Here is a 26,170-nt window from a genome sequence, read left to right as displayed (position 1 = left end):
TCTGACATCGTGTTTCACTTTGAGAGTGGGAAACTAAATTTCATTTTTGATGTGTGCTGTTATGCCCACAGTAAAAAATGACAATAAAGAATATCTTATTTTATCTTTACTTACATATAAACAGTAAGTCTTTAAATTCCTCCCTGGGCAGGGGAAAAATTCTACCAATTTCAGCAAGGCTGACTGCCAAGTAAGTAGGTTCAGCATTATCTGCCAAATGTGTCACTTTTTGAAAATGAGTAATTGAAATAAGTTATCTAAACTTGATTTTTATAGGCTGCTGGTTGCAAAAATATCCATTATTTATAACCATTTAGGATACAATTCTGCTTTATGTGCAGGCCTCTAATTCCAGGTATCTGTTAACAGGAGGATCTTTTAAGGCAGGGGTTCCCCAACCTGTGAGCCAAGGGCTGTGGGACAGGCTGGCCAGTGCGTGTGGGGTGTGCATGCACACCTCCTCACCTGTGCTAGCACCACAGCCACAGGGCACAAAAAACAAGCTGCTGCTGGGCCTCGGGACATGAAAACGGGCTACCACTGTGCTTGGGATTCAAAAATGGGCTGCTGCCACATCACGGGGCACAAAAATGGGCCGCTGCTATGCTGCAAGGCACAAAAATGGATGCCATTGCACCACAGAGTGCGGATATGGGCCACTGGTGCACTACGGGATGCAAAAACAGGGTGCCACCACACCATGGGGCACAAAAATGGGCCACCACCATGCTGCAAGATGCAAAAAAGGCTGCCGCCACACCACAGGGTGCAGAAACAAGGTGCTGCACCATGCAAGAATGGGGCAGGGCTAGTGAGTATTATGTGGGCACTAGCCCTGCCCCATTTGCACCACATGCAAGCTTGCCACCCCATGCACACAAGAGTACACACATACATGTAAAATGCTTCTCCCTCCCTTTTCCTCCTGTCCGCTAACTGATGAAGGTTGGTGATCTCTGTTTTAAGGGATACTTTAAGAAACTGTAATTGTCAATTATGCATGACATAGCTAGAATGTCTAGAGAAGCCTTTGGGCAAAACCAGCTTATTAGACAGTTGTAGAGATAGTTATAATTTGTTCATGATCTATATCCATGATCTAGAAGATGCAACTTCTTTAACTACCTTTCTGAACCATGCATCCTGTTTTATTGCTAGATTTCTTTCTTGCTTGATTCTTATTCTTTCAAAGACATCCAAAATGGAATGTAGATCTTCAATATTATACAGAGATATTGACCTATACTTGTTGCTTTCCCCTGCACTGGCATCTTATATGCAGGAGTGTCTGCAATATGTGGTAAAAAAAAATAAAGATGGCAACTGTGATGGTATAATCGAAGCTATTCATATTTTTTAAAAAATGATTGCATCATCATGGTCATTTTCTTGACTATTTTGACCATACCCCTGCATACCTATATAAATTATATATTGCGCTGGGCGAGGCCAGGAAAGAATGTTTTCTGTTGTAAGTTCTAAGTTGATGGAAGTGTGTTGATACTTAAGGCAGAAATATATGAAAGAAATGTGACCAGATCACACAAGTGAGGCCACCCTTGAAATATTGCATCCAGTTCTGGTCTCCACAATATAAAAAGACTGCAGAGAAGAGCAACAAAGAAGGTAAGAGGTCTGGAGGCTAAATCATACAATGAATAGTTAAGGGAACTAGGTTTGTCTAGCCCACAGGTCTGCAACCTGCGGCTCTGGAGCCGCATGCGGCTCTTTCAGCCGTCTCCTGTGGCTCCCAGTCGTCTGCCATGTGCAGTCCAAAAAAAAAGTGGGACTAAAAAAGTTCAACCAATCAATTCAAATATTCAGGGTAGATGGATAACTCGCTTTGGCTCCACTCTTCAGTCAAACCCTGTTCTGCGCATGCGCGCATGTACACCCATGCGCACACATTTTTTGCGGCGCCCAGTTTTTCCTTTTGTGAGAGAACCGGTTCCGAGTGGCTCTTTCACTGTTCCAGGTTGCTGACCCCTGGTCTAGCCTAACAAACATAAGCAGTGGTGGGATTCAAATATGTGAACATCATCTCTGTGTGGATGCCGCTTCTGGAAGTCCATTCTGGGCCGGGGCAACAAAAAATTAGCTACTCTTTCTGCTGAAGTGGTGCGAACCAGTTGAATCCCACCACTGAACATAAGGATTCGAGGTGACATTATAGCAGTATTTGAGGGGCAGTCACAGAAACAAGGGAGATGACTTATTCTCCAAAGCACCTGACTGCAGGACAAGAAGCAATGGTGGAAGATTGTTAAAGAGAGACGTAACTTAGAAATAAGGAGAAATTTCCTGACAGCGAAAGCAATTCAGCAATGAAACAGCGTGTTTCCCAGTGTTGTGGATGCCCCATTGCTGGAGATTTTCAAGAAAAGATTGGGCATTCATTTGTCCAGGATGGTGTAAGGACCCCTGCCTTTGGCAGAGAATTGGACTAAAAGACCTTCAACGTCCCTTCCAGCCCCATGATTCTAGAACTAATTCAAAGGAGGAAAAGTGGTTTAGACATATTTACTGAAAATGTGCCATGTCCTGAATCAATAATACAAGATAAAGTGATGCCTCACAGCAATGTGCTACAAGTCCCCCATTCAAGCCTTTATATATTATTAAATTTATTTATTAAATTTATGTGCTGCCCATCTCAACATTGAAGCAACTCTGGGTAGCTTCTTCAAACAAGTTCAACATTAAATGTTACACTAAGCATATATATAAATAAAATTCCACTTCCATAGCAATATTAAGTAACCTCATTTCTCAAATAATTTTATAGCCTTCCTTTTTGATAAATTGCAAGGGGAAAAGAAAGGATTTGAACTTAGATTTTGTTTAGTTATATTTTCAGCAAAGTGTGTGTGTGTGTATAAACACACACACACACAAACACACTTTTCTACATTTTTACAATCATGTAAATCAACCAAGTACTGATTTGAATTTGAGACTGAAGCATAATATAAATTGATTCAAACATCTGAATTCACAGCAGAAAGATTAGATTCAAATTAAGCTGGTAAAAGATTTTATCATGGGCTTTAATGGAAAAAGATCAATATGCTTGTAGCTACATTAGTTTTGTTTTGTTTTTTTCAGGAATGGATGAAAGTAGCAACGAAAATCACAATATTAGGAGCAGAATAAAATAAAAAAGAGATTAGCCCAGCAAATACTTAACTGGATACCATCAAAGGTTCTATACAATTCATTCTGAAACATTTCCCCTGCACTTCTTCTAAAACAGAGATTGTAGACATGAAGAAAGCTAACACAGCAACCTCCCACTTGGCTAAATAGAAAATGTGCTTACTAATGTAAAATTTATCTGACACCCATTGAAAAATAAACATTTTCAAAAGTTCTTTAAAAGGTATGTTCTCAGAATGTGCTGATTGCTTGCTTTTTCGAACTGGTAAGTTTGTTGCCATGGATCATTGTTTTTTTCTGTATTTTTTAAAAAGAAGTCTGGTTTGTGTAACACAATGGTATAAAGAAGCAATTTACATTATGCAAACTAGTCTATCAAAAAGCATCCTCACATAATTAGTTGATGTTGTTATTGTTCAGTCACTAAGTCCTTTCTGACTCTGCGACCCCATGGACCATAGCACGCCAGCCCCCCTGTCTTCCATTGTCTCCCACAGTTTGCCCAAATTCATGTTCATTGTGTTGATGACACTGTCTAACAATCACATTCTCTACACCCCCTTCTCTGTTTGCCTTCAGTCTTTCCCAAGGTTTTTTTCCAATGAGTCGTCTCTTCTAATTTGGTGACCAAGTTATTTGAGCTTCCTTGAAAATAGACCGATTCATAATTAAGACTCACTCAAAACAAATAAGCAGCAGAAAGAAACAAAAGGAGAGCATATGATAAGAAGGCATGGACTTGAAAACAATAAAAGATAAAAAAAATAGTAGACAGAATTAATCTGAGGGACTCTATCCCACTCATTTTTTCCTTCCTTCCAAATGAACCTGTCTAAACCTATTCTACTAGGAGAATAGTGCACAGGAAAAAAAAGAACAGGCAGAGTTTTCATAGGTAATACAACTCATGTCAGTCTGACAAACCCTTTCATGCAACTCATCTGCTCCTCACATTAGTTATATGAGGAAGCCATCTTTAACCATTTTTAACTTTAATTTTTAACTTATTTTAATTTTAATTTATTCTACAGGGGGCATTAATTTATTTTTCTTTTAACTTCTGTATTATTGTATTTTATTGTTGTTAGCCGCCCTGAGTCCTCCAGGAGATAGGGTGGCATATAAGTCCCAATAATAAAATAAATAAATAAAATAAATCTTTAAAACTCTCCAAGTCTCTCTCCAGTCTTCTAATCTCTTTGAGCCAGTTTGAAGGTACCTTAGACATCATGCATTCATTCAAAGGTTCAATTTGAAGGTGTGATTCTCGCGTTCAAGTCAAATCATTCTTCCCTAACATAAAAGAGAAAGGCGTTGCTTGAGCGTTTACTCTGTTTGCATAATTTAAATTGTGTGAATGTATCTGAGAATTCATTTCATGAAGTAATAAGACTGCAAAGAAACAAACAAAAAGAACACCTAAACACAAATCCTATGCTGCCATTGTTTTAACTCCCATTATAAGAACAGGTGTATATTTTAAAAACTCATATGCCTAATCCTCACCTTACCCCCATCTGACATCACCAAATCAAATGATACTAATTTGTGCAACCTTCAGAACATTACAAAACTACAATATACAAATAGCACAAATGAGATAATGCTAAAACAACCTGTACAACAACTATAGATTTAAAGCAACATCCTGGAATAGGACTCAATATATATTCATTGATCATAATTTAAAACAAGTGTTAACCTAGAAGTGTCAGATAAATAAGAATAGGATATAGCAATCTGACCCTTCACTAGTCCATTAATCAAATAAAAACATCCCTGAAACTTTTTTAAAGGCCACCACATTTTCTCAGGGATGAAGAGAGCTGACTCTAGAGCAGTGAGGCCAAGTCTCTAAAGGCTTGGAACTTGACATCATGATCCTGGAGCCAAGGACCAAAGAAAGCTCTATTCAGAGAAATGTAAAGAAAAGTTTGTCCACAGAAATAAGTGGAGAGTGATACTGTGGAGAGTTGTATACACAAACACTAGCAATAGACTTGGAAAAGGAGCCAATGAAAAACTCTATGTTATAGTAAAACTTGAAAATAACATAGAACAGTTTCTCAACCTTAGCAGCTGTAAACTGTGTGGACTTCAAATCCCATAATTCCCTAGTTAGTCCACCCAAGTTACAGCTTTCAAGGTTGAGAAACACTAACATACAGTAGAAGATTCTGAACAGCCAAACAGCACTACTCTTGACTCAGATCAAGGGCATAGAGAGGAACCAGGAACACCTAACAGAAGATTATAAAATAATATGAGACACCCAAGACATGAATCAACAATGTTACAGATCCTAGAAGTATTCATCAAGTGAACATTAGGAATGCAAATTACAAAATCATTAAATAGGCAGAGATCCAGCTGATCTTCAATCGAGTCTCCAAGGCTACAGGAAGAGGAAACTGAGGCACTCCAGGTGTCTTGAAGAAAAATTGGGAGAAGACTCTGCAAAGAATAAAAAAATGCATGCGACCTGAAACATGACAATTCAGCTTAAAGTGGTAGGAGAACTTCCAAAAGGAAATGCTAGTAAGGCCTTCTACCATTGGTGAATATGCTTTGCTATGAAGAGCCATAAAAAAACACAGATGTGAATATCATTAGAATAACAATGATACTGAACATCCTGGGCATGAATCAGGACATCTATGGGTGGAATAAAAAAAAACTCCCTTGTTATAAACCTGTAATCCCTTAATTCAGGGTAGAGTTGGGGTGACTAGATGCAGCTGAGCATTTACTGGCAGGATGCCCTTCCTGACACACAGAGTTTGCAGCAGATTTGTGTATGTGTGTGTAACCTAAGGGAGAAACATCAGCCACTACCTAGGATTGAACACTCAATCTTCCAAGTGGGAGGCAAGAGTCTTTACCATTGGGCTACCACACCGCTCATCTATAAAAAATAAAATATATCCTTATGATAGGATATTGCTGGAACTGAATTTAACTATATAGTACTACAAAAGAATGAGAAGATAAAGGGATTTACACCAATCACGTGCATTGCCTCTGATGTCCAAGGACCATAAACTAAACAATAGAATGTCTAGAGAATGAATGAAAGGAAGTGACTTCTCAGTTGACCAGTCTGCTCCAAATCATGATTGATATAGATCAAAGAGGCCATTACAAGACAAATAGAGACTCAGTTGTGAGAGGACAATTCTGTCACAAGGGATAAAAGAAACAAAGAAACAAGCTAGTGTAATTTGAGCACAAAGAAGAATCCAAAGAGAATTTCTTCAGCAAGGGATGAATAGAGGATTTTTTTAAAAAAACCACCCAGTAATTAAACAATGTTTCATGAATTGGTAATACAGGGCAGCAAAAGGGGTCAAAAAATAATAAAGAAAGGAGGAGAAGTAATCAATAGGGAAGAAGTACAATTATCAAATGTCATCTTCCAAGATAGGAGTAAATTCAGTGGTAGGATTCAAATATGTGAACAACCAGTTCTCTGTGTGGATGCCGCTTCCAGAAGTCCATTCTGGACCTGGGCAACAAAAAATTAGCTACCGGTTCTGCCGAACTGGTGCGAAGTGGCTGAATCCCACCACTGGGGAAATTCCAATGTTGTACACAAGAAGAAAAAGATAGAGGGGGAGGGGGGAAACAAGAAGAAAAGAGAACTACAGATTTTATAGGAAATGTTCATCTTCTCCTTAATTACCTCTGTTGGATTCTTAAAGGCTCCCCATATACTCTCTACAATTGCTAAGGCTTATATCACAGCATGCTTGCAGCAAAAAGCAATATTCTGTAAGATCTCCATTTTCATCATCACCTGCTTTACAACCTCAGTTTATCTCATATGATTGGATCTTTTAAAAATGCATTGCAAAATATATACTACCATCCTGTGTACTATCCGGGCACAATATACTACCCAAAATATTGTTTTGTTTTTCCATTCTATTTGGAAATACAACTGATAATTACTCAACTGGTCTATGTAATTATAGGAACTAGAAGAAATACAGTGCCAGATGTTTAACAATGAGAAACATAAATCCATGCTACACAAAATGAATAGGACAGCCAATGGGAATCTGCCTGACTTGTGCCCATTCAGGATAGCCAGCTGCTGGGCGCATATAGAACCAGCAGCAGATGTTCTATCAAAGTATATACTGTATAATGTGATGGCAATAAATATCTATATGTTAAGATAATGCATTTATTGCATATGTATCACAAATCTCCATCCCCAAATACATAAGATTCAAGGTTGTTAATCTGATGTATATGTAGAAGAGGTAAGTACTGTATGTTCATTTTCTAATATGAGAGTTTATATTCCAGAGTTCAGAACAAACCAGAAAGAAGCCCTGTAAAAAGTCAGATTGTGCTGCAAAGAAATCCATCTATAGAGGACTATCACAATGACTAGCACTATGTGCACAAAATAACATTTGTGTTGGAAAAAATTGGTTTTGATTTAGGGAGTTGTGTGAACCAATTACAATTATGTAAACCTACTCAGTTCTGGTTCATTCAATAAACTACGATTAAAGCAAGCAATGATTTTGGTTTGTTCTGTGATACTAGTCATTAAGTGGAGTTCTATTTTCCTATCAGTTTTCACTACAAGTCACAAAGCATATTTTTCTTTTATGCTTTCTGCTACATTAACAATCTAAATATAATATCTATCAATGTAGAAGATAGCACTTTAGTGTCTCTTGCTGAGATTATAGAAATTATCCTGCAAACTCTTCTACTATTATTAGATTCTCTCAAGGAGTAAATAATTTTTTTGTTGTTGAATAGGAGAGCTCTGCAGGAGAGGAAATATACCTTGAGTTCAGGATACATACACTTAACCATTGTTTAGAAACCTTAAAAAATTACCAGGCTATTTAAAATTCTATAAATTATAAACTATTACAGCAAATCATGAGATTTCCTAAAACTAGCTGCTCAAGATAGTTCTTGAGATATGTAGACTTGTTGAGATTCATTGGTCTAAACTTTCAGAGGAGAATGACAGAACTTGATTCCACTGGAATTATCTGGAACTGAATTTAAAATTGTACAAAGAGTAATGGTATATTCTGCTTCTTTGTAAGTATTATTGTTTATCTTGGATAATGATTTTGGAAAAATGAATTATTAAGCTCCTTTACCTCCTTCTTGGGATGTCTGTAATAAATATGTAGTATAAGATTATTCTCCAACTGTTTGATTTATTTCTGGTATTCATTTACAATTTGATGTCACTAACTATCTACAGTTTCTGAAAAGAAACAGGGACACCTCAACATACAAAACTTTCTCTGGCATATTCTGTTTTTTATGTAAACATACTAAAATATACTTTTTCATGTAAGCTTGTGTAATATAGACTTTCTTATGCAGTTAACTATAATATATGGCCTTTTAAAGATAACATATCATCTTACCATCTGGCAAGTCAGTATAGAACATACCTTAAATATATGATTACAAAAGCAGAACATAGGTTGTTTTCAGGTTGGTGTTACCAGATCATAAGAATTTTCCCTAAAGTCCCTAAATTAATATTTCTAGCCTATATTAATCAGGCTACAAATTGGGGGACCGTAAGTTTGAATCCCACCTTAGTTTCCCATATACAGTGGCACCTCGGTATTCATCGTTAATTGGTTCCTATAGGAATGATGAGTACAAAAATGATGAGTACCAAACATTTTTTTTCCCATGAAGGAATGAGGTAATGAGTCACAAGGCAGCTGACACAAACAAGCGTGGCTGGTGTCAATAAGTCTGGTTTGGTGTCAACAAGTGGTTGGTGGTCACAAGCTCAGGTGCTGTTTACCAAACAAATGATGAGTACCAGGACAAAATTTTCATGTCAGAATGGGTCAGGTATCAAGTTTGATGAGTTTCAAAGCAGTTGAGTACCAAGATTCAACTGTATATAAGAGTGGAGGGAGGGAGATTTATACACATATATACTGTACATATACTTGTATGCATACAATTTTAGAACAGAAAGAGGAGAGATCTGTACTTACATTTGCATATTTTGCAACACTGGCCAGTTATATGGACTGGAAGGCCATCAGAAGAACAATTCAATAGTGGACAGGCCATTCGTCGGCATTCCACCACTCCATTCTAAACCAAGAGCAGATAAAGGCAATAGTGAATGAATGAAATGTTCTAATTAGTAGAACCTCAGTAGCATTAGATGTCCTTCTCTGTGGGCGCTCCGGAGCTGTGGAATCAGCTACCGGTAGAGCTCCGGATGGCGCCCGATCTTCGCTCCTTTCGTCGCGATCTCAAGACATTTTTGTTTGTACAAGCTGGCCTAGCCTGATGGGGATCGGTGGGGTTGTTTTATTTTTGGTCTTTTAATTTTATCTCGGGGTTTTTTAGAACTGTACTTCTATTGTTTTTAATTAGGGCAATTGTTTAATCACCTTTTAATGTTTGTATTGGCTATTTTATTCTGCCCTGTGAACCGCCCTGAGTCCTCAGGGAGAAGGGCGGTATATAAATGTTATTAAATTAAATTAAATTAAATTCTTCAGCATGCAGAATCTTATCTAACCCCTACCACTATGAACAACTACTAGATTTCTGGGGGGGATCTTTCTTTTATCCCACACCCCCAATCCCAGCAATTGCCTAAGTATGGCAACCAAGAAAAAAGAATCTGATCTTCTCAAACACATAAATAATGCCTTTCACATTCTGTCAATCATCTTCAACATTTTAATGAAAACATTTCTATTTTCTAGAGCAAACAAGACCTTTTTTCTGATACTTATCAAATAATTTCAACCAGGAAAGGTTTTCATACTAATTCAGTTCCTCTGCTATTCAAAATGATAAATACTAGAAACATAATATACATATTGCTGCCATCTCCGTTCCAACTTAAGCATAATATTAATGTTTATTTTTCCTGTTATCACAAAGATGCCATTTAACTCTGCACTGAAAGCTCTGAAATGTATAAAACGTTCTAAAATAATTAAGTGGTAAAGTTTTTGGTTTTTTTTCTTTATGTTATACAGGTAGGTCACAATTAAGTTGAGTATAATATAAGTAGTTCTTAACTTGTGATCATAATTGACCCCAGAATTACAATAATAAATTATTTCATTTGTAAATCAAGGGATCATATATACATGGCCAGACTCATTTTTTTGCAGTGCAAACACTGCATTCATTAAGTGAATGCCACAGTCATTAAGCACACACAAGTATTGTTAAATGAATCCATTTTCCTCAATAGCTAGAACCTGGAATTACAGTAAATACTAAAAGCTGGCAAAAAATATTGCAAACCACTGCCTTATGATTATGAGAAGATGCAAATGGCCATAAAGGTGAGCTGGTTGCCAAGTGCCCAAAATGTGATCACTTGACTATATATCTTGGGGTGGGGTGGGGAGCTGTTTTAACATTTAAAATGGATTATTAGTAGCTCCGAGGAGGTCCATTGTAACTTTGGATGGTTGTTAAGCATCATAAATTGAGGTCTACCTGTAATGTGATATTATATTCCATTTAATACAAATTGTAAATTGGTACCAGGTTGCATTTAATGCAACCCAAAAATTCTGTTATCGTGAGGCTAGCAAAAATTTTAATAAGAAGAGGCTCCTTAATACATTAGAGCAAAAAATTGATGTCATTGAATGACATGAACATGGTTATAGCAACACTAAAATAGGATGAGATGTTGGAATGTGTGGATCTACAGCATATATATATATATATATATATATATATATATATATATATATATATATATATATATATATATATATATATATGTGTGTGTGTGTGTGTGTGTGTGTGTGTGTGTGTGTGTGTGTTTGTATGTTTTCTGAGGTTTTTGTATGTAGATCTTTGGTCATTCGGGTTTTTCCCCATGTAGAATTGGAGGTATTAGGGCAACGTTTTGACGAAATCTCATCCGTCGTCCTCAGGCTGGTGACTTCAGCTTCATTCTTCTGGGATATATATATATATATATGTGTGTGTGTGTGTGTGTGTGTGTGTGTGTGTGTATGTATGTATGTATGTATGTATGTATGTATATATCTTTAAGTTTAAATTATACGTATTTTTTATCCTTTACTGTAATCTTTCATTGCTATGCACATAGAAATTTATGTTTAAAAATTTTCATTGCCTACTTCCATTGGGTGGAACCAACCACCCAATATGACTTTGAATAATATGAATTCAAATAATGCAATCATTTTGTAAGATTCATTAACCATGCCAATCAAGCCCTACAGTATACATATTACTGTTTGTGAAGGTTACTACAAAATTTGTATGATCTACCCAAGAACCAATATCAAATTGTAATAATTTGCTTTATCCTCATATATAAGTTAGAAATGTCTTACTTTACATGTGCAATTTCTGCAGTGATCATCTTCTACCCATGAATCTTTGTCTCGGTAGATGACTCCATTTACTTGGCATGTCTTCTCGCAGTGACAGTTTTCCAACTGACTAAGTCTCATTTCTGCATAATTTAGCTATAAAAGAAAGTTACTTAATTTAATTTCTGGAACATATGTAAACCGCTGAAGTAATAAATTTTACAATAAGGAGGCGGAGAATAGCAACTGGCTAAGAGGTAAATTTACAATCGAAATAATACAAACAAAGCACTAATTACGATTGAGAGTGGAACAGAATAACATTTACAAATGTCTCATATAAGGAGGTCATCACTATATAATACAAACCAAACATAATTATTCAATTAATTTATTTAAATGTTACTTGTTTATTCATAAAAAAGCCAGAAAAAGCAAGAGCTTCCAGATATTCAATGGATATGAGAAGACCTTTTCAAAATCATAGTTCGACAAAGAAGGCATCTCACACTCGAGGACAAATTGAGTCTCTTTCCCCACCCAGCCCTAATTTACAACATCCCCGTTAATCTGGAATGTTCTGAACAGTCTTGTATCCAGATGTTCTGTTTCTTGAACTCCTTCAATTGAAAATACCGAGATTCTGCTTGAATAGTTCCCCCTAGATACCAAATAACTCCACAGCCTACTGCATAAGTAGTGTGCCACATCCATAGGACAAGTTTCTGACAAATAATCAAAATATATTCTTGGCTGAGAAACAAGGGACTATGATTTCTGGTTATTTCAGAATTGCACAAACAAATACCAGTGCAGTTAGGAACAGTTGGATTGCAATTACAAAGATACAGGTGTCTGGAAGTAGGCACTTATATCTACCATCTGATCAGCTCATACAAAGCCCTATTCTGAGCATTCTCAAAAAACCCCCACATGCTATTGCAGGCCATAGTGAAAGCAATTGCTCTTAATTTCTCTTCCTTCTCTTGCCTGCCTTGAAGAGAAGAGAATGTTGCTTCCTGTGCTGCTTGTTAATACAAATTGCTGAAAGCCAGTTTCACTGACAAGCTGCACAAATGTTCTCTAAAAGAAAAGCTTTAACGTGCAGTAGGAGAAAATACTTCTTTGGGAATTAAGAGCCGATTCAATGCAGCCACAAAACCCTGGAAAAAGACTTTTTAAAAAATAAAAATAAAAAAATGTGCTTCGTATCTGCTCCCAATTCCAAAGGATTTGAAGGATTTGCAGAGCTGTGTGTACTGCCATTGATGTAAAGCACATGTACCTGTTTCACCATTATCACTATGTGTAGAGACTGACCCATTCAGAACAGGCTTTGTAATTATTTTTTTAAAAAAACAGTATTCACACTCACCCACATTCACACCTGTACTACTATTAGTTTAGCCAACAGTTGTAATTACTTGGTGTTACAAAGTTAATGATGACATTAAACTTTTTTTAAAAAGAAAGAAAGAAAAGCTAAAAATAACATTATATACATATGTATTTGTGAATGTCTATGTATGTGTGTATGTATACTGCTCCAAAAAATAAAGGGAACACTTAAACAAAATGTACTATATTTAATAGTAGGATGTCTTATCTTGTGTTCCCTTTATTTTTTTGAGCAGTATATGTATGCACATACCTATACACACACATATACTTATATAAATAAAAGAAGAATATCCAGCATTAATAAAAATTCCAGGTATCCAAGCTAGACAGCTCAGTTTTATCTCACTGAGATAAAAAAAATCACTGCAAATTCAAAGGAAGTCAGAAACAATTTGGCCCAATCTGCTAACCGATACAAAATTGTACATTGTATGGCAATCTTCTCTGCTTAGGACCCTTTTGATTACTGAGATGCAGTATAAAGAATCTAGAACTCTATATTGATTATACATTTAATATTTTGATATAAATTATGTCAGATGTAATTCTCAAATAGCCAACAGAATTATTTACTTAAACTGCAGGAGAAAGACCCATTAAGATTGTATATTGCACTTTGTATGTACTCACATAATTTTCTATTTTAAGCCATGCTATGGTAATATGTCCTATTTTCACTCAGTTGCACAAGATTTATAAAAATATCTTCTAAAGCTTTTGTATATGTTTCAAATCTAGATAATATAAAGCACAGAAGAACGGAAAAACCAGAAAATAATATTCTGATTATAGGTTTCGTATCTCAATTGTAGAGCCTTATTTGTAATTGGGCAGCTTCTATTCTGAATCAGACCTAATGCAAACACAAATCATATATAATTTATGGAGGAAAATGCATCATTTACAATAGGGATTTGCAATAATTATCAAGTGATGTGAAAAATGCAATCCTTTATTGAAGTGCTACTTTCTTGAATTTTACATTTCTCTGCAGCTCTCACAAAAAGATATATTTTTATGAAATAGCATAAGAGTATGGAATGTATAAGGGTGTGGTCTATTATCTTTTTCCAGGAGTTTTTTCACTTTTTCAGTCCAGCTTCCCACAACCTGGAATTCGTTCACCAGGTACAGAGCTGTTTGTCTTCTAAGCGCAGATATAGTCAACCTGGGACGCCCTCTATTTAGGCACATCTAAAATACGGATCCATAAAATAAGCACAAATATTTCCAGATTAAGGAAGATAGAATCAATATGTGTTTATTAAATGATGGGATGTTTATAGTTTTGTTGTTCGTTTTTTTAAAAAAAAACAACAACGATCTGATATGATTCTTCTAAACCCATAAGTGATTCAAGTTCATCATTAGAATGGGTATCTGTCACTTTTTAAATATCCCTTGAGTTCAAAAAATTATTTTATGCTTCAAAAGTCATTTTTCTTTGATAAACCAATAACATTTTTCAGCAATTACTATCAAAACATTTCTGCATTTACTTTTATTAAAAGTATATATTCATAATTAAGCAATGTTGCTTCAGAATGTTTACCTTAAAATATGGACTAATTTAAAATATAATGCATTGTTAGTTATTATTAGGCACTTTAAATGGCTTCTAAAAGTTTAGCAAGGCCATCTGGCTATCCTTCCAGAAAGCATTGTGTCTTTGATGGAATACTTAGCATTATTTATTGCCATTTATTAGATTCTATACTGTGATGTTAAAAACCAAATTTATGATGAGAGAAGCAAATGAGAAGTCTCATTTCTATTTAAAGGTTATGAAAAGAGTATTAAGGAATATATACAGTGGAGGGATTCAGCCGGTTTGCACCACTTCAGCAGAACCGGTAGCTAATTTTTGGTTGCCCAGAACCAGAATAGACTTCCGGAAGCAGCATCCACACAGAGAACCAGTTGTTCACATATTTGAATCCCACTACTGAATATATACAACACACACACACACACACACACACACTCACACACACACACATTTTTCTTCTCTGTTCTTAGTGCACCACCCAATTCAGGATTAATATGGGTGGGACAACACAAAGCATGACTCACAGCCACTAGCTAATAGTGTGGGGAGGGAAGCATCAACATCAGCAATAAGGTAGAATATCCAATGGAAGCCTTGCCCCTTTGAAACATGCACAAAATGGACAGGACTTCCATTGTGATTCTCTGTTTTTCATGTTGCTGACTTTGACAAGTTCCACAGGGACTGCTGAAACAAAAGTAAATCATGAATTGGGTATTCATTAATAAAAATAGAGACAAATGTTCCATTTGCTAAATTAAAATTATTAATTAAAAATTAAATGATATATGTGTATTGCAAATGTCAGAAGAAGCATTAAGGGAAATAAGGAACATGGATTTAAAAGAATACTCCCTTTGTATGAATACAAGTAAACTTCAGAATGGTAATAAAGTATTCACTAATCATAAAAACAATAAATAGCACTTATATACCACTTCACAGTGCTTTAGAGCCGTCTCTAAGCAGTTTACAGAGTCAGCCGCCAACAATCTGGCTCCTCATTTTACCGACCTCAGAAGGATGGAAGGCTGAGTCAACCTTGAGAATCGAACCTTCAGGCAGCCTCAGGCAGCAGAATTAGCCTGCAGTACTGCATTCCAACCACTGTGCCACCATGGCTCTTTAATTGCAACAAATGACAAGCCACTCACTTAGGACTGACTCCGCATATATTAAATCCACTAGAATGCTTCAGAAGTGTCTTATTTCTTTCAGTTACATGAGAAGAAATCTAATATTTTTCTTTTTCCAAACAAACCTGTTCAAAGCATGCTGTAAAAATAGGGCATGCTTAAATGAAGATGGAGCATCAATAAACAGTCTAAAGAAAAAAAATGAACACTGAAACAAGATATATGTCAGTGAATTCATGCAGAATTTGCAGCCTGGTATATTTTTCATTCAAAGCTTTTATTTAAAACAAAAAGGACAAGAAGTTTAAAATTTTAATTCCACTGTTTTCAGTTGGAAACAACACTACAAGTCTGCACATGTTTATTCAGAAATACTCTGTGTGCGTATGTTCAATGGGTTAGTCTCAGATAATAGATTTTTTTAATGGAAATCAGCAGGATTTGTAACATTTTTTTATAACCGTAGCAATCATTTCTCTGTTTTACCATACATAAATGTTGACAATTCTGGTAGACTCATCCTACCAATCCTGGTCTAGAATGAGACACAGGTTTGCCTGCAAAATAGCACAATTCCATACAATTAACATTTTCCATTGCAATAAAAAACAAATTCCTTGTTCTCTGTAGACCCACAGTCTATTCCAGGGGTGTCAAACTCAATTTCATTGAGGGCCACATCAGCATTGCGGTTACCCTCAGGGGGCTGGGTGGGTATGGCCAGGGTGGGTGTGGTCTACTGGGTGGGCGTGGCTAGAGTGCGTATGGCCTATTGGGTGAGCATGGCCAGCTCTACATCGTTTGCATCAAGGGTGCCTATGGGGGCCTGGGCAGGAGTGGGACAGATCTGAGGGTCTCTGGTAGAAGGAGGGTCTCTGGGCCAGGGCCAAGGCAGTGGGGGCTGTTCCCTCACTGTTTCCAGGATGGATTCACGGGCCACATGAAACCACTTCATGGGCCGGATCTGGCCCCCGGGCCTTGTGTTTGACATGTCTGGTCTATTCAAAGCATTATGAAATGCACATGGAGTATACAGAACAACGGATGGCAGAGCCAGCTATCGGTTCCAGCCATTTTAGATCTTTCTCTTTGCTTCCATCTTCTTTCCCCTCCTCTTATACAACAGACAGGATATGGACAGAACATACTTGCCAGAGTATTGAATACTTGTTTGCAGACAGTTTTATGACTTTGTCAGGTCCTGCAGATGTTTCATTACTAGATGACATCATCAGTACTTTGAACACTAGTGATGTTACCTAGTTTGGGCAATGAAACATCTGCAAAAAAACAACCAAGCTCAAAGATCGTGATGAATCCCTCGTTTCAACCCTTAGCTACAATTTTTCTCCTTTAGCAATTCTCAGGTTTCCCATCCATGATTTAACAAGTTCTTATAGTATGGGTTAAGTTGATATAAACCCATTGACAAAAAGTGTGTGTGTGTGGGGGGGGAAATACAGACATAGTGGTCTTCAGAGATGGAGGAAATGGCAACTTGGATTAAAAATTGTGAGTAATAGCCAGGTACCTACTTTTGCTGTCATTTTAGCCAGAAGCTCTTGTAAATCCATGATTCCTTGAACCAGGCTTAAGAAGTCACTGCAGGTAGGGCAGGCTCAATAAAAAGAAAGAATAAATACCATATTATTAAAAACCAAACTGAACAAAGAAAGAAAACACAACATGTTTGCCATTTAGAGGCCAAATAGATGATGATTGGAACATGGTAATTGTTACCAGACACCTTTACGATTTTGAAAGCTTGATCAAACTGCTTTATCTTTTACTTAGTATCATGGTGAAACAACCTGTTGCTATGCAAGCCTATTGTCTTTCTCATTTGAATAGGTAACATTCACAGTTCACAATTTGTATTTTCCACTTATTGCCCTTCACTTGCCTGGAATGAATGAGAAGCAATCTGACATAAACCAGTAACATGACTTTGACTGCTGCTCCAAGCAATAATTGGCCTTTTCACGCCTACCCAACCAGATATGAAGAAGCAAGCATAGCCTCCGGGTTAGTTTAGCTCTGGAAAGCCCCTGTTTTCATTCCAAAAGGGACTTGGAAGGGGGAAAACTTTGGGTGTACTTCTACTGCAAAATTGAATAATAAATGTAGAGTAATTATTGGATAACTATCAATTTGTATAAAGTAAACAGAATGGGCAAAGGGCTATAGTTGAATTGTAAAATTTATGCAATCAGTTTCTATAGTCATTTTATTTGCACTGTTAATTGAAAGTTAACCCATTTTAATTGCAAATTCTAATTTGCCATTGCTATTTTTCTCCTGTTGCTCAGAAATCAGATAGCAGAAGAAATGCAATTGAAATGGTTATAATTCTGAGGACCAGAAGAACTGACAAAATTACAGTATGGAGCCAAACGTGAAAACTGCATATATCTCTTAAAGGACTTTAAGGTCTACATTACTTGAGATAATCTAGATGTGTGCTTTTAATGTTGAGATTTGTTGATATACACACAGATCTACATGCAAATAGACTAGGGTTCTAACTGAAAACATTTCTGCAATTAAATCTTAGAAGGAGTCTTTCTATATTAACCAGGAAGGATAAGCAAAGAATACCATTATTCATGATAGATAGATAGATAGATAGATAGATAGATAGATAGATAGATAGATAGATAGATAGATAGATGGATAGATGGATGGATGGATGGATGGATGGATGGATGGATGGATGGATGGATGGATGGATGGATGGATAGACAGACAGACAGACAGACAGACAGACAGACAGACAGACAGACAGACAGACAGACAGACAGACATCTCCTAACAAGATAAAATAAGGTATTCTGCTTCTACCTAAAGTTAGAATAGCAGATGTTATTCTTTTCTTGATAGCACGAATACTCTTGTCCTTTATTTATTCCTCAATTTAGGAAGTATTTTGTTAAAAATAGTAACAGTCATAAAGATTCCCAATACTATAAATGGGCAATACCATAATTGCCATAGGGCAAAATTAATGGAGAGACAATCAACTATTATTAACATCTTATAAAAACTTGAGAATCACTGGTTACAAGCGCTGGCTCTTCGGCTTTGAAACGGAGATGAGCACCGGCCCCTAGAGTCAGAAACGACTAGCACGCATGTGCGGGGGAACCTTTACCTTTACCTTTTAATGGTTGGATTTAAAAATTCAAAAACTTCCAAATGGAATTTTAATAGTAAATGACTTCCCTTTGTAAAAGTAAAGATTTGGCAATATCATACAAAAACACCCCAAGTATTTGTTATTTTAGAAACATAGAGTTACAAAATTGGAAGGCCTCATTTAGACTAGCAAATCTAATTACTTGCTCAGTGCAGAAATCCAAATTAAAACATCTCCTAATAAATGACTACCAGCCTCTAGTTCAGACATGTCAAACTCGCGACATCACATGACGTCTTGCAACGTATCAGGACGGTTTTGCCATTGACACCCCTGCTCTAGTTGAACATATCTAGTGCATGGAAACCCATCACTTATTTAGATTCCTTTCCAAGATTCCCGATTACTTTGATTGCATGTTTGTGAACAATGGGGATGTGATGGCTCAGTGGTTAAGATGCTGAGCTTGTCAACTGACAGCTGACCTGAGTGTTATGCAACAGGTGAACTCCCATTATTTGCCCTCTGCCCACCTATCAATTAGAAAGCATGAAAATGCAAGTACATAAATAGGTACCACTTTGGTGGGAAAGTAACAGTGTTCCATGTGCCTTGGCATATAGCCATGCTGACCACAGGACCACAAAAGCATCCTCAGACAACGCTGGCACCTTCAGCTAAGAAAGAGAGATGGGCACCACCCCCTAGAGTCGGACACGACTGGACAGGGAAACCTTAACTATGAATAAACTGCATGATACAATCCCATGTAAGAGTATCCAAGTTCTCTTGCTTCTTAAGAATGCTGATAACTCTCCTGCCTAAAGGCATAAAAAAGGTAGCAATATGTGGGAAAAGAAAGAAAACAGTTGTTTAGGAACCTCTAATTCAGCTTTATGGGAAGTTCAATTTATAAAACAAATATGTTTTTATATAAAATGCACATTATCATATAGGACTACTAAGTCTAGGAGCTATATTCTCCCATAGCCCCTTGTTATCTATATTCTGGGGGGGAAAACAGTGCTCTATTTCCTAAAAAAGAAAGCCGAAGGCAAAAAAAAAAGATGGAAAAGAGGGACTAAGAATGAATTACAATCTATTTTAACAGTTTGGTGAAGGCTGGTTGCAGAAGGGCATAACACATGAATTCTCAAACTCCATGAAACAGCAATTTCCTAAAAACAAACTAATTTATGTGACACACCCCCTCCCAGTGAATAAAATTGATGATTTCTTTGGAACTGGGGTGGGCCCTAAAGAACTATATCACTTCATAAAATATATGCAGTCTTCATCATATGTACTCTCTTGACTTGAACTGAAAGAATGCATATTAATTCCTCACGCATAACCTGGGATTAGCACATGCTTTAGCAACAATGAACAAAGTTTGCAAAACACACTACATTAAGCAATATAAATATAACTTAATGTGCTAAATATAAATTGCTACTTACTGCGATTCAGATTAGGACACTGAGTTATATATCCATTAGGCATAAAGATGACTTTCGCATCTTGAATGATACCCTTTGTAATAGAAGAGAAAGCTGATAATATGTAGCAACGTAATTAAAATGCACAAAATCTTTCACTACACATCTATTGTTAGGCTCTAGAAATTGACACAATTATAGTTTAATTTAAAATAATGAGCCATATTTTCGTTTTTAAACAAAACAAAAAATCACTTAACCTTATTCAGGCATCTTGGCAAATTTAAGCAAACTAATGATCTCATAGACCAGATGAAAATTTCTGACATCAGCAAGATCCTAAATGTCACAGAATAGAAACTCAGGGACCAGAGGCCCCATTGGAATGGAAGTGAGGAAGAAAGCTTTGTCTATGGAAATCTCTTGATACAAAGATAAAAAAAAATTCTACTATCATCACTGCTACAATCCCAATATGGGGGGGGGGGGAAATAATGAGAAGCAGACCAATGGAAGATGTAGATGCTCAAATTCATAGCTTTAACACTCTCTGGACATGCCTGCTGAAAGTGAGAAGAAAAGTCACCCCACCAGGCATCTTCAGCCCTGGTTAATATGAAGCCTATGCCCACAATTCTCCTGTAATTCTGTTGACCTGGATGTGGATCCTATGAAATTCATCAGAGTTCTGAATAGATATGAATGCACTGTTAAAATAATTCATATTCATGGTTCTTTTACAATTTTTCTTCATTGAAATTGATTATGAAGCCCACCTTGGTTTAGTGCAGAAGTACAACAACGCACCTTTTTATAAAAGCACCAAATCTGCCACATTTGCACGCATTCATACTGAAACTCATGTTTCAAAACAGCAACATACGTAGGTCACGTACATAACTCATGTTCATGTACAACAGGCTAAAATTCATACATATCAGAATGATATGGACTCAGTTCTTAAATACACTGAAATAGCTTTGAAATTGTAGAAAATTGATATAATATATACCTACATATGTATAAACCTTTATTGTGGTATGACTAGGCTCAGTGCCTACTTAATCCAAATCATTATCATTACCATCTTCTTCATTTTTTCAGGTACTAGTAAATGCAGTACCTCCCCATCATATAACATAAACTGAACAAGTATCAAAACTATCACACCTATAAGATACAGGACAGAAGATTCTCTGAAAGATGGAGTCAGAACAAAACAAAGCATATAGTTACCACTATATCACCATATAATGTTGTTTGCTCTCTCCAATTTCTTGGTCTTTGGCAATCTCTTTTCACTTTTATGCTTAATAATCTGTTTGGTTTCATCTCACAGTTCTTCTGCTTCCTTATCAATGAGGTCCAGGGCTTCAAAGCAATTCTTCATGTTGTCCTTGAAAATTATGGATGTATATACTGTATTCACAAAGATGTACCAAACACAAAATTCCGAGCAAGCCTGCAATGCACCTTAAAATCAATAGACCTCAGCAAAGAAGCCCAAAAACAAATATGTCAGACCATCATTCTGATGCTGAGACACAAATGAAACTCCAGCATCTTTACAAAACGTGAACTGCAGGCAATGAAATCCCCCAAAACTGACAGCAACATCATTATCCTACTAGTTGACAAAGGCTGAATGATAGTCATACTAGACCAGGGGTAGGCAACCTCGGCTCTTTTATGACTCATGGACTTCAACTCCCAGAATTCTGGGAGTTGAAGTCCATGAGTCATAAAAGAGCCGAGGTTGCCTACCCTTGTACTAGACAAAGCTGACTACACACAAAAAGCCAAACAACTCCTACACAATTCCTGAACAAACTCAAAATCCTTCACATTGACGAGGATGAAACCATGATGTCATTCAATGTTACTGCATTATTCATATCAATAGACCTGAAACTAATAGTTGACCTAATCAGAGAATTTCTACACAAGACATATCCACCAAGAGGAACACTGGGCGCTATCTAACAAAATGAAATTCAATGGTGAAAAACGTAAGGTTTTACATTTAGGCAGGAAAAATCAAATGCACAGGTATAGTATAGGTGCTCAATAGTAGTAACTGTGAGAGGGATCTCGGAGTCCTAGTAGTAGACAATCACTTCAATATGAGCCAGCAGTGTGCTGCAGCTGCCAAAGAAGCCAACACAGTGCTAGGCTGCATTAACAGAGGGATAGAATCAAGATCAAGTGAAGTACTAATACCACTTTACAATGCTTTGGTAAGGCCACACCTAGAATACTGCATCCAGTTTTGGTCACCACGATGTAAAAAAGATGTCAAGACTCTAGAGAAGAGCAACAAAGATGATTGGGGGACTGGAGGCTAAAACATATAGGGAACGATTGCTGGAATTGGGTATGTGTAGTTTAATGAAGAGAAGAGTGAGGGGTGACATGATAGCAGTGTTCCAATATCTTAGGGGCTGCCACAAAGAAGAGGGAATCAAGCTATTCTCCAAAGCACCTGAAAGCAGGACAAGAAGCAATGGATGGAAACTAGTCAAGGAGAGAAGCAACCTAGAACTAAGGAGAAACTTCCTGACAGTTAGAACAATTAACCAGTGGAACAACCTGCCTCCAGAGGTGGTGAATGCTCCAACACTGGAAGTTTTTAAGAAGAGACTGGACAGTCATTTGCCTGAAATGGTATAGGGTTTCCTGCCTGAGCAGGGGGTTGGACTAGATGACCTCCAAGGTCCCTTCCAACTTCTTCTTCTTCTTCTTCTTCTTCTTCTTCTTCTTCTTCTTCTTCTTCTTCTTCTTCTTCTTCTTCTTCTTCTTCTTCTTATTCTTATTCTTATTCTTCTTATTATTATTATTCTTCTTCTTATTCTTCTTCTTCTTCTTATTCTTATTATTATTATTATTATTATTATTATTATTATTATTATTATTATTATTATTATTATTATTACACTCACAACAGACAACACATGCGAACTCCTCCAGCTACGCCAAACCACCTACTTCACCTACAGTGAGGCCTATGAACAATGGAAAGGATCATCTACGGGATCCCCCATATTTGGCCTGGTTGCAAAAGTCATCATGCAAAAAAATTGAAGAAATCATCTTCCTACAAACCGTAACCCTAACCCCAAGCTATGGATATGTTATGTGGATGACACCTTCATGATAATCAAGTGCAACCAAATCTACCAAATCTACCAAAAAAATCAACATCTTCACAGACATCTGATTCACAATAGAAACCAAGAACAATGAATTGCCATTCCTAGACGTCCTTGTAAACAGAACCACCAATGGCCAACTTCTAACATCTGTATACAGAAAAACAGCACACACAGACACACATCTCATCCAGAGATCCCTACACACAAACAACACAAATGCCCAAAACAACACGACTACAACTATCACAATTCCTTACATAAAGAACATTTCAGAGATGACAGCAAGACTGCTATGCCAACACGACCTAACAGTAGCTCACAAACCAGCCACAAGTCTGAGACAGACCCTATCAAAACCTAAACAGCCAACAGAAACAAATAAAAAATCAGGCGTCATATACCAAGGCCAGTACAACAACTGTGAAAAGAAGTATGTGGACCAAACAGGAAAAAAGCTATCTACCAGACTGCATGAGCACTCCCTGGCTATCAAAAGACATGACCCATTGTCTCTCATGTCCGTCCACGAGAACTCAGAAGGACACAAGTTCGATCTAACCAGGACCACAATTATAACCCAAGCAAAGACAAGGACAGAAAGAGAATTCCTCAAGGCCTACTTCTCCACCAATCAATCAGTGAACCGACACATTGACATCAACCACTGAGAGCAAGAGAGCTGCTTCAACTGAAATACCAGAAGCAACATTCCAAACAAACTGAACACAATTCAAACTGCACTGAAGATGTCCCCCTGAACAGAGACAAAACGTCTGCAACCTAATTACCAAGCCCGGAGATTAAACCAACAGCCCATACTCTATTCAATATATTTGAACCTGGTTGGTTCTTTGTATCAATTTTATTTTATTTCTTTGTGTTCCGTACATGTATCAAGACATTGGTTTGGTTGTTTGAAGGCTATGTTAACATAAAAACAAGATTGGATTGGATACTGGTAAGTTATTATTCTGTTTCATTAGCCACATAGTATAGTTACGTTTTGATCCTTACTCTTTCCATTCTTGATTTTCCAGTCTCCATCCTCAATAGCACATACTTGCATGTTCTGTTGGTTTCAAATTGAAACCAGCCATAAAACTATTCAAATTCCTCTTGGTTTGCCTCAGTGTTTGGAGCATCAAGTTGAGTAAGAATAGTAAAGGGATGTCCACAAGTTTTAATGATATTATTGAATCATTGATACTATACCCAAGCACAGCACTCCATTATTATAGTCTTCCTATGAAAGCAGTGCCATCCCTTCTTTGTTTTTCATGTCCTGAGTAGTGAACAGCATAATCTTCTTATGGAAAGTGTCCAATTCCAATCCATTTCAATTTGATAATATCCAAAATGTCAATCTGTAATTGATCCATTTCATCTTTCATTGTATTGAGTTTTCCTATGTCCATGCTACTTCTGTCCATATTCCTACTGTAATTCTGTCTTTACAACTTTGGGTAGTCTTTTCTTGCATTGCAACATCAGCAGCTAGACGTATGGAAGTCTTTCATCTGCACCACAAGCACCATTCCTTTTCTAAAGATCTACAATTCTTCCTCAGTGTTGAGTGTCCCCTGATCTGAAGGGTCCGTCATCCAGCACCATATAAACAATTGCTGTATCTTGTTGACCAGTGTTGACTTTGTTGAAAAATATGCCATTATCTTCTTTTGCAAGTATGAAATTATGTCTTTGCTGACATCACTGCTGCAATGTCAGCACTTGCCTGTTTGTTTTAATAGCTGAGATGACCTTCACATGATGAGTGACCCTACTGAGAGTATACATTCTTGGTGTGCACCTCATGCATCACACCACCACAATGAGGCAGCACAGCAGGACTTGGAAAATTCCTAGCAGTCTATTAAACCTTACAGATGTTCCATTTTGTCTTTCTGCTAGATAGGGGACTAAGCAACATGTCCCTCACTTTCTCATCACTCTCCCTCTATTATCAATGATGTTTGGCCTTTCTCTTTCATTTCAGCAGGTGCTATTACACTGGGAAAAAATGTAAACATGCTCATTTTGAATATTTCATTTAATCCCAGACTGGTAAATTTGGCCTTTCTAGATGTAATGTTACCCCAATAGGTTCATCAGGTCCCTTTATAACTGAGCCAGCTTTTTGATCAGAAGAGGAAAGGAAAATAAACTGAGAGCAAAAACAAAAAACTTGGAAAGAAATTCCAGATCTATTCAGAACTGAAGCTAAATTTGTCACTGGTCCTACATTCATGTCTTCACCTCCCAGAAAATGTCTTTATTTTATCTTCTCTTGATTATCTCACTATCTTCAGTATGATATGAGAAGAAACAAGGCAAACTCTTGTTTGTGGAGTTCCTCAGGGGTCGGTTCCCTCTCCCCTCCTGTTCAACATTTATATGAAGCCACTAGGTGAGATCATTCGGGGTTTCGGGGTGGGGTATCATCAGTTATCATCAGTATGCTGATGATGCCCAACTTTTTTTCTCCACCCCGAACCAACCCAGTGATGCCCTTGCCATGATGTCCCATTGCCTGGAGGCGGTCCGGGTCTGGATGGGGAGAAACAGGCTTCGTCTCAATCCTGCCAAGACTGAGTGGCTGTGCATACTGGCATCTCGGGTTAACCAGACTATTCCATCTTTAATGATGGGGGGTGAGGTGTTACCCCCCCGTTGATAGGGCTCGCAACTTGGGCATTCTCCTGGATTCATGGCTCAGTTTTGAAGATTACATAGGAGCCGTGACCAGGGGGGATTTTGCCCAGGTTCACCTGGTGTACCAGTTGTGACCCTACCTGGACCGAGATGCCCTACGCACAGTCACTCATGCACTCGTGACCTCCCGTTTAGACTACTGCAACG

General features: G+C 37.2%; 1 protein-coding gene across 1 annotated transcript in view; it reads right to left on the bottom strand.

The window, feature by feature from the left end:
- The window catches only part of NELL1 (neural EGFL like 1), a gene marked incomplete at both ends in the record, with an annotated part of 577,617 nt that overhangs the window by 351,851 nt on the left and 199,596 nt on the right, over positions 1-26,170 (bottom strand). The window contains 4 exons of the mRNA XM_083355288.1: positions 9,165-9,267; positions 11,523-11,657; positions 17,123-17,205; positions 20,184-20,256. Coding sequence (XP_083211414.1) covers positions 9,165-9,267; positions 11,523-11,657; positions 17,123-17,205; positions 20,184-20,256 — 394 coding nt within the window. The remainder of the gene's footprint in view (positions 1-9,164; positions 9,268-11,522; positions 11,658-17,122; positions 17,206-20,183; positions 20,257-26,170) is intronic.

The sequence above is a fragment of the Vipera ursinii genome (genome assembly GCF_947247035.1).
Source record: "Vipera ursinii genome assembly, chromosome: 1".
NCBI lineage: Eukaryota > Metazoa > Chordata > Lepidosauria > Squamata > Viperidae > Vipera > Vipera ursinii.
Note: the sequence above shows the minus strand (reverse complement) of the source record. Positions and strands in the feature narration are given on the sequence as shown.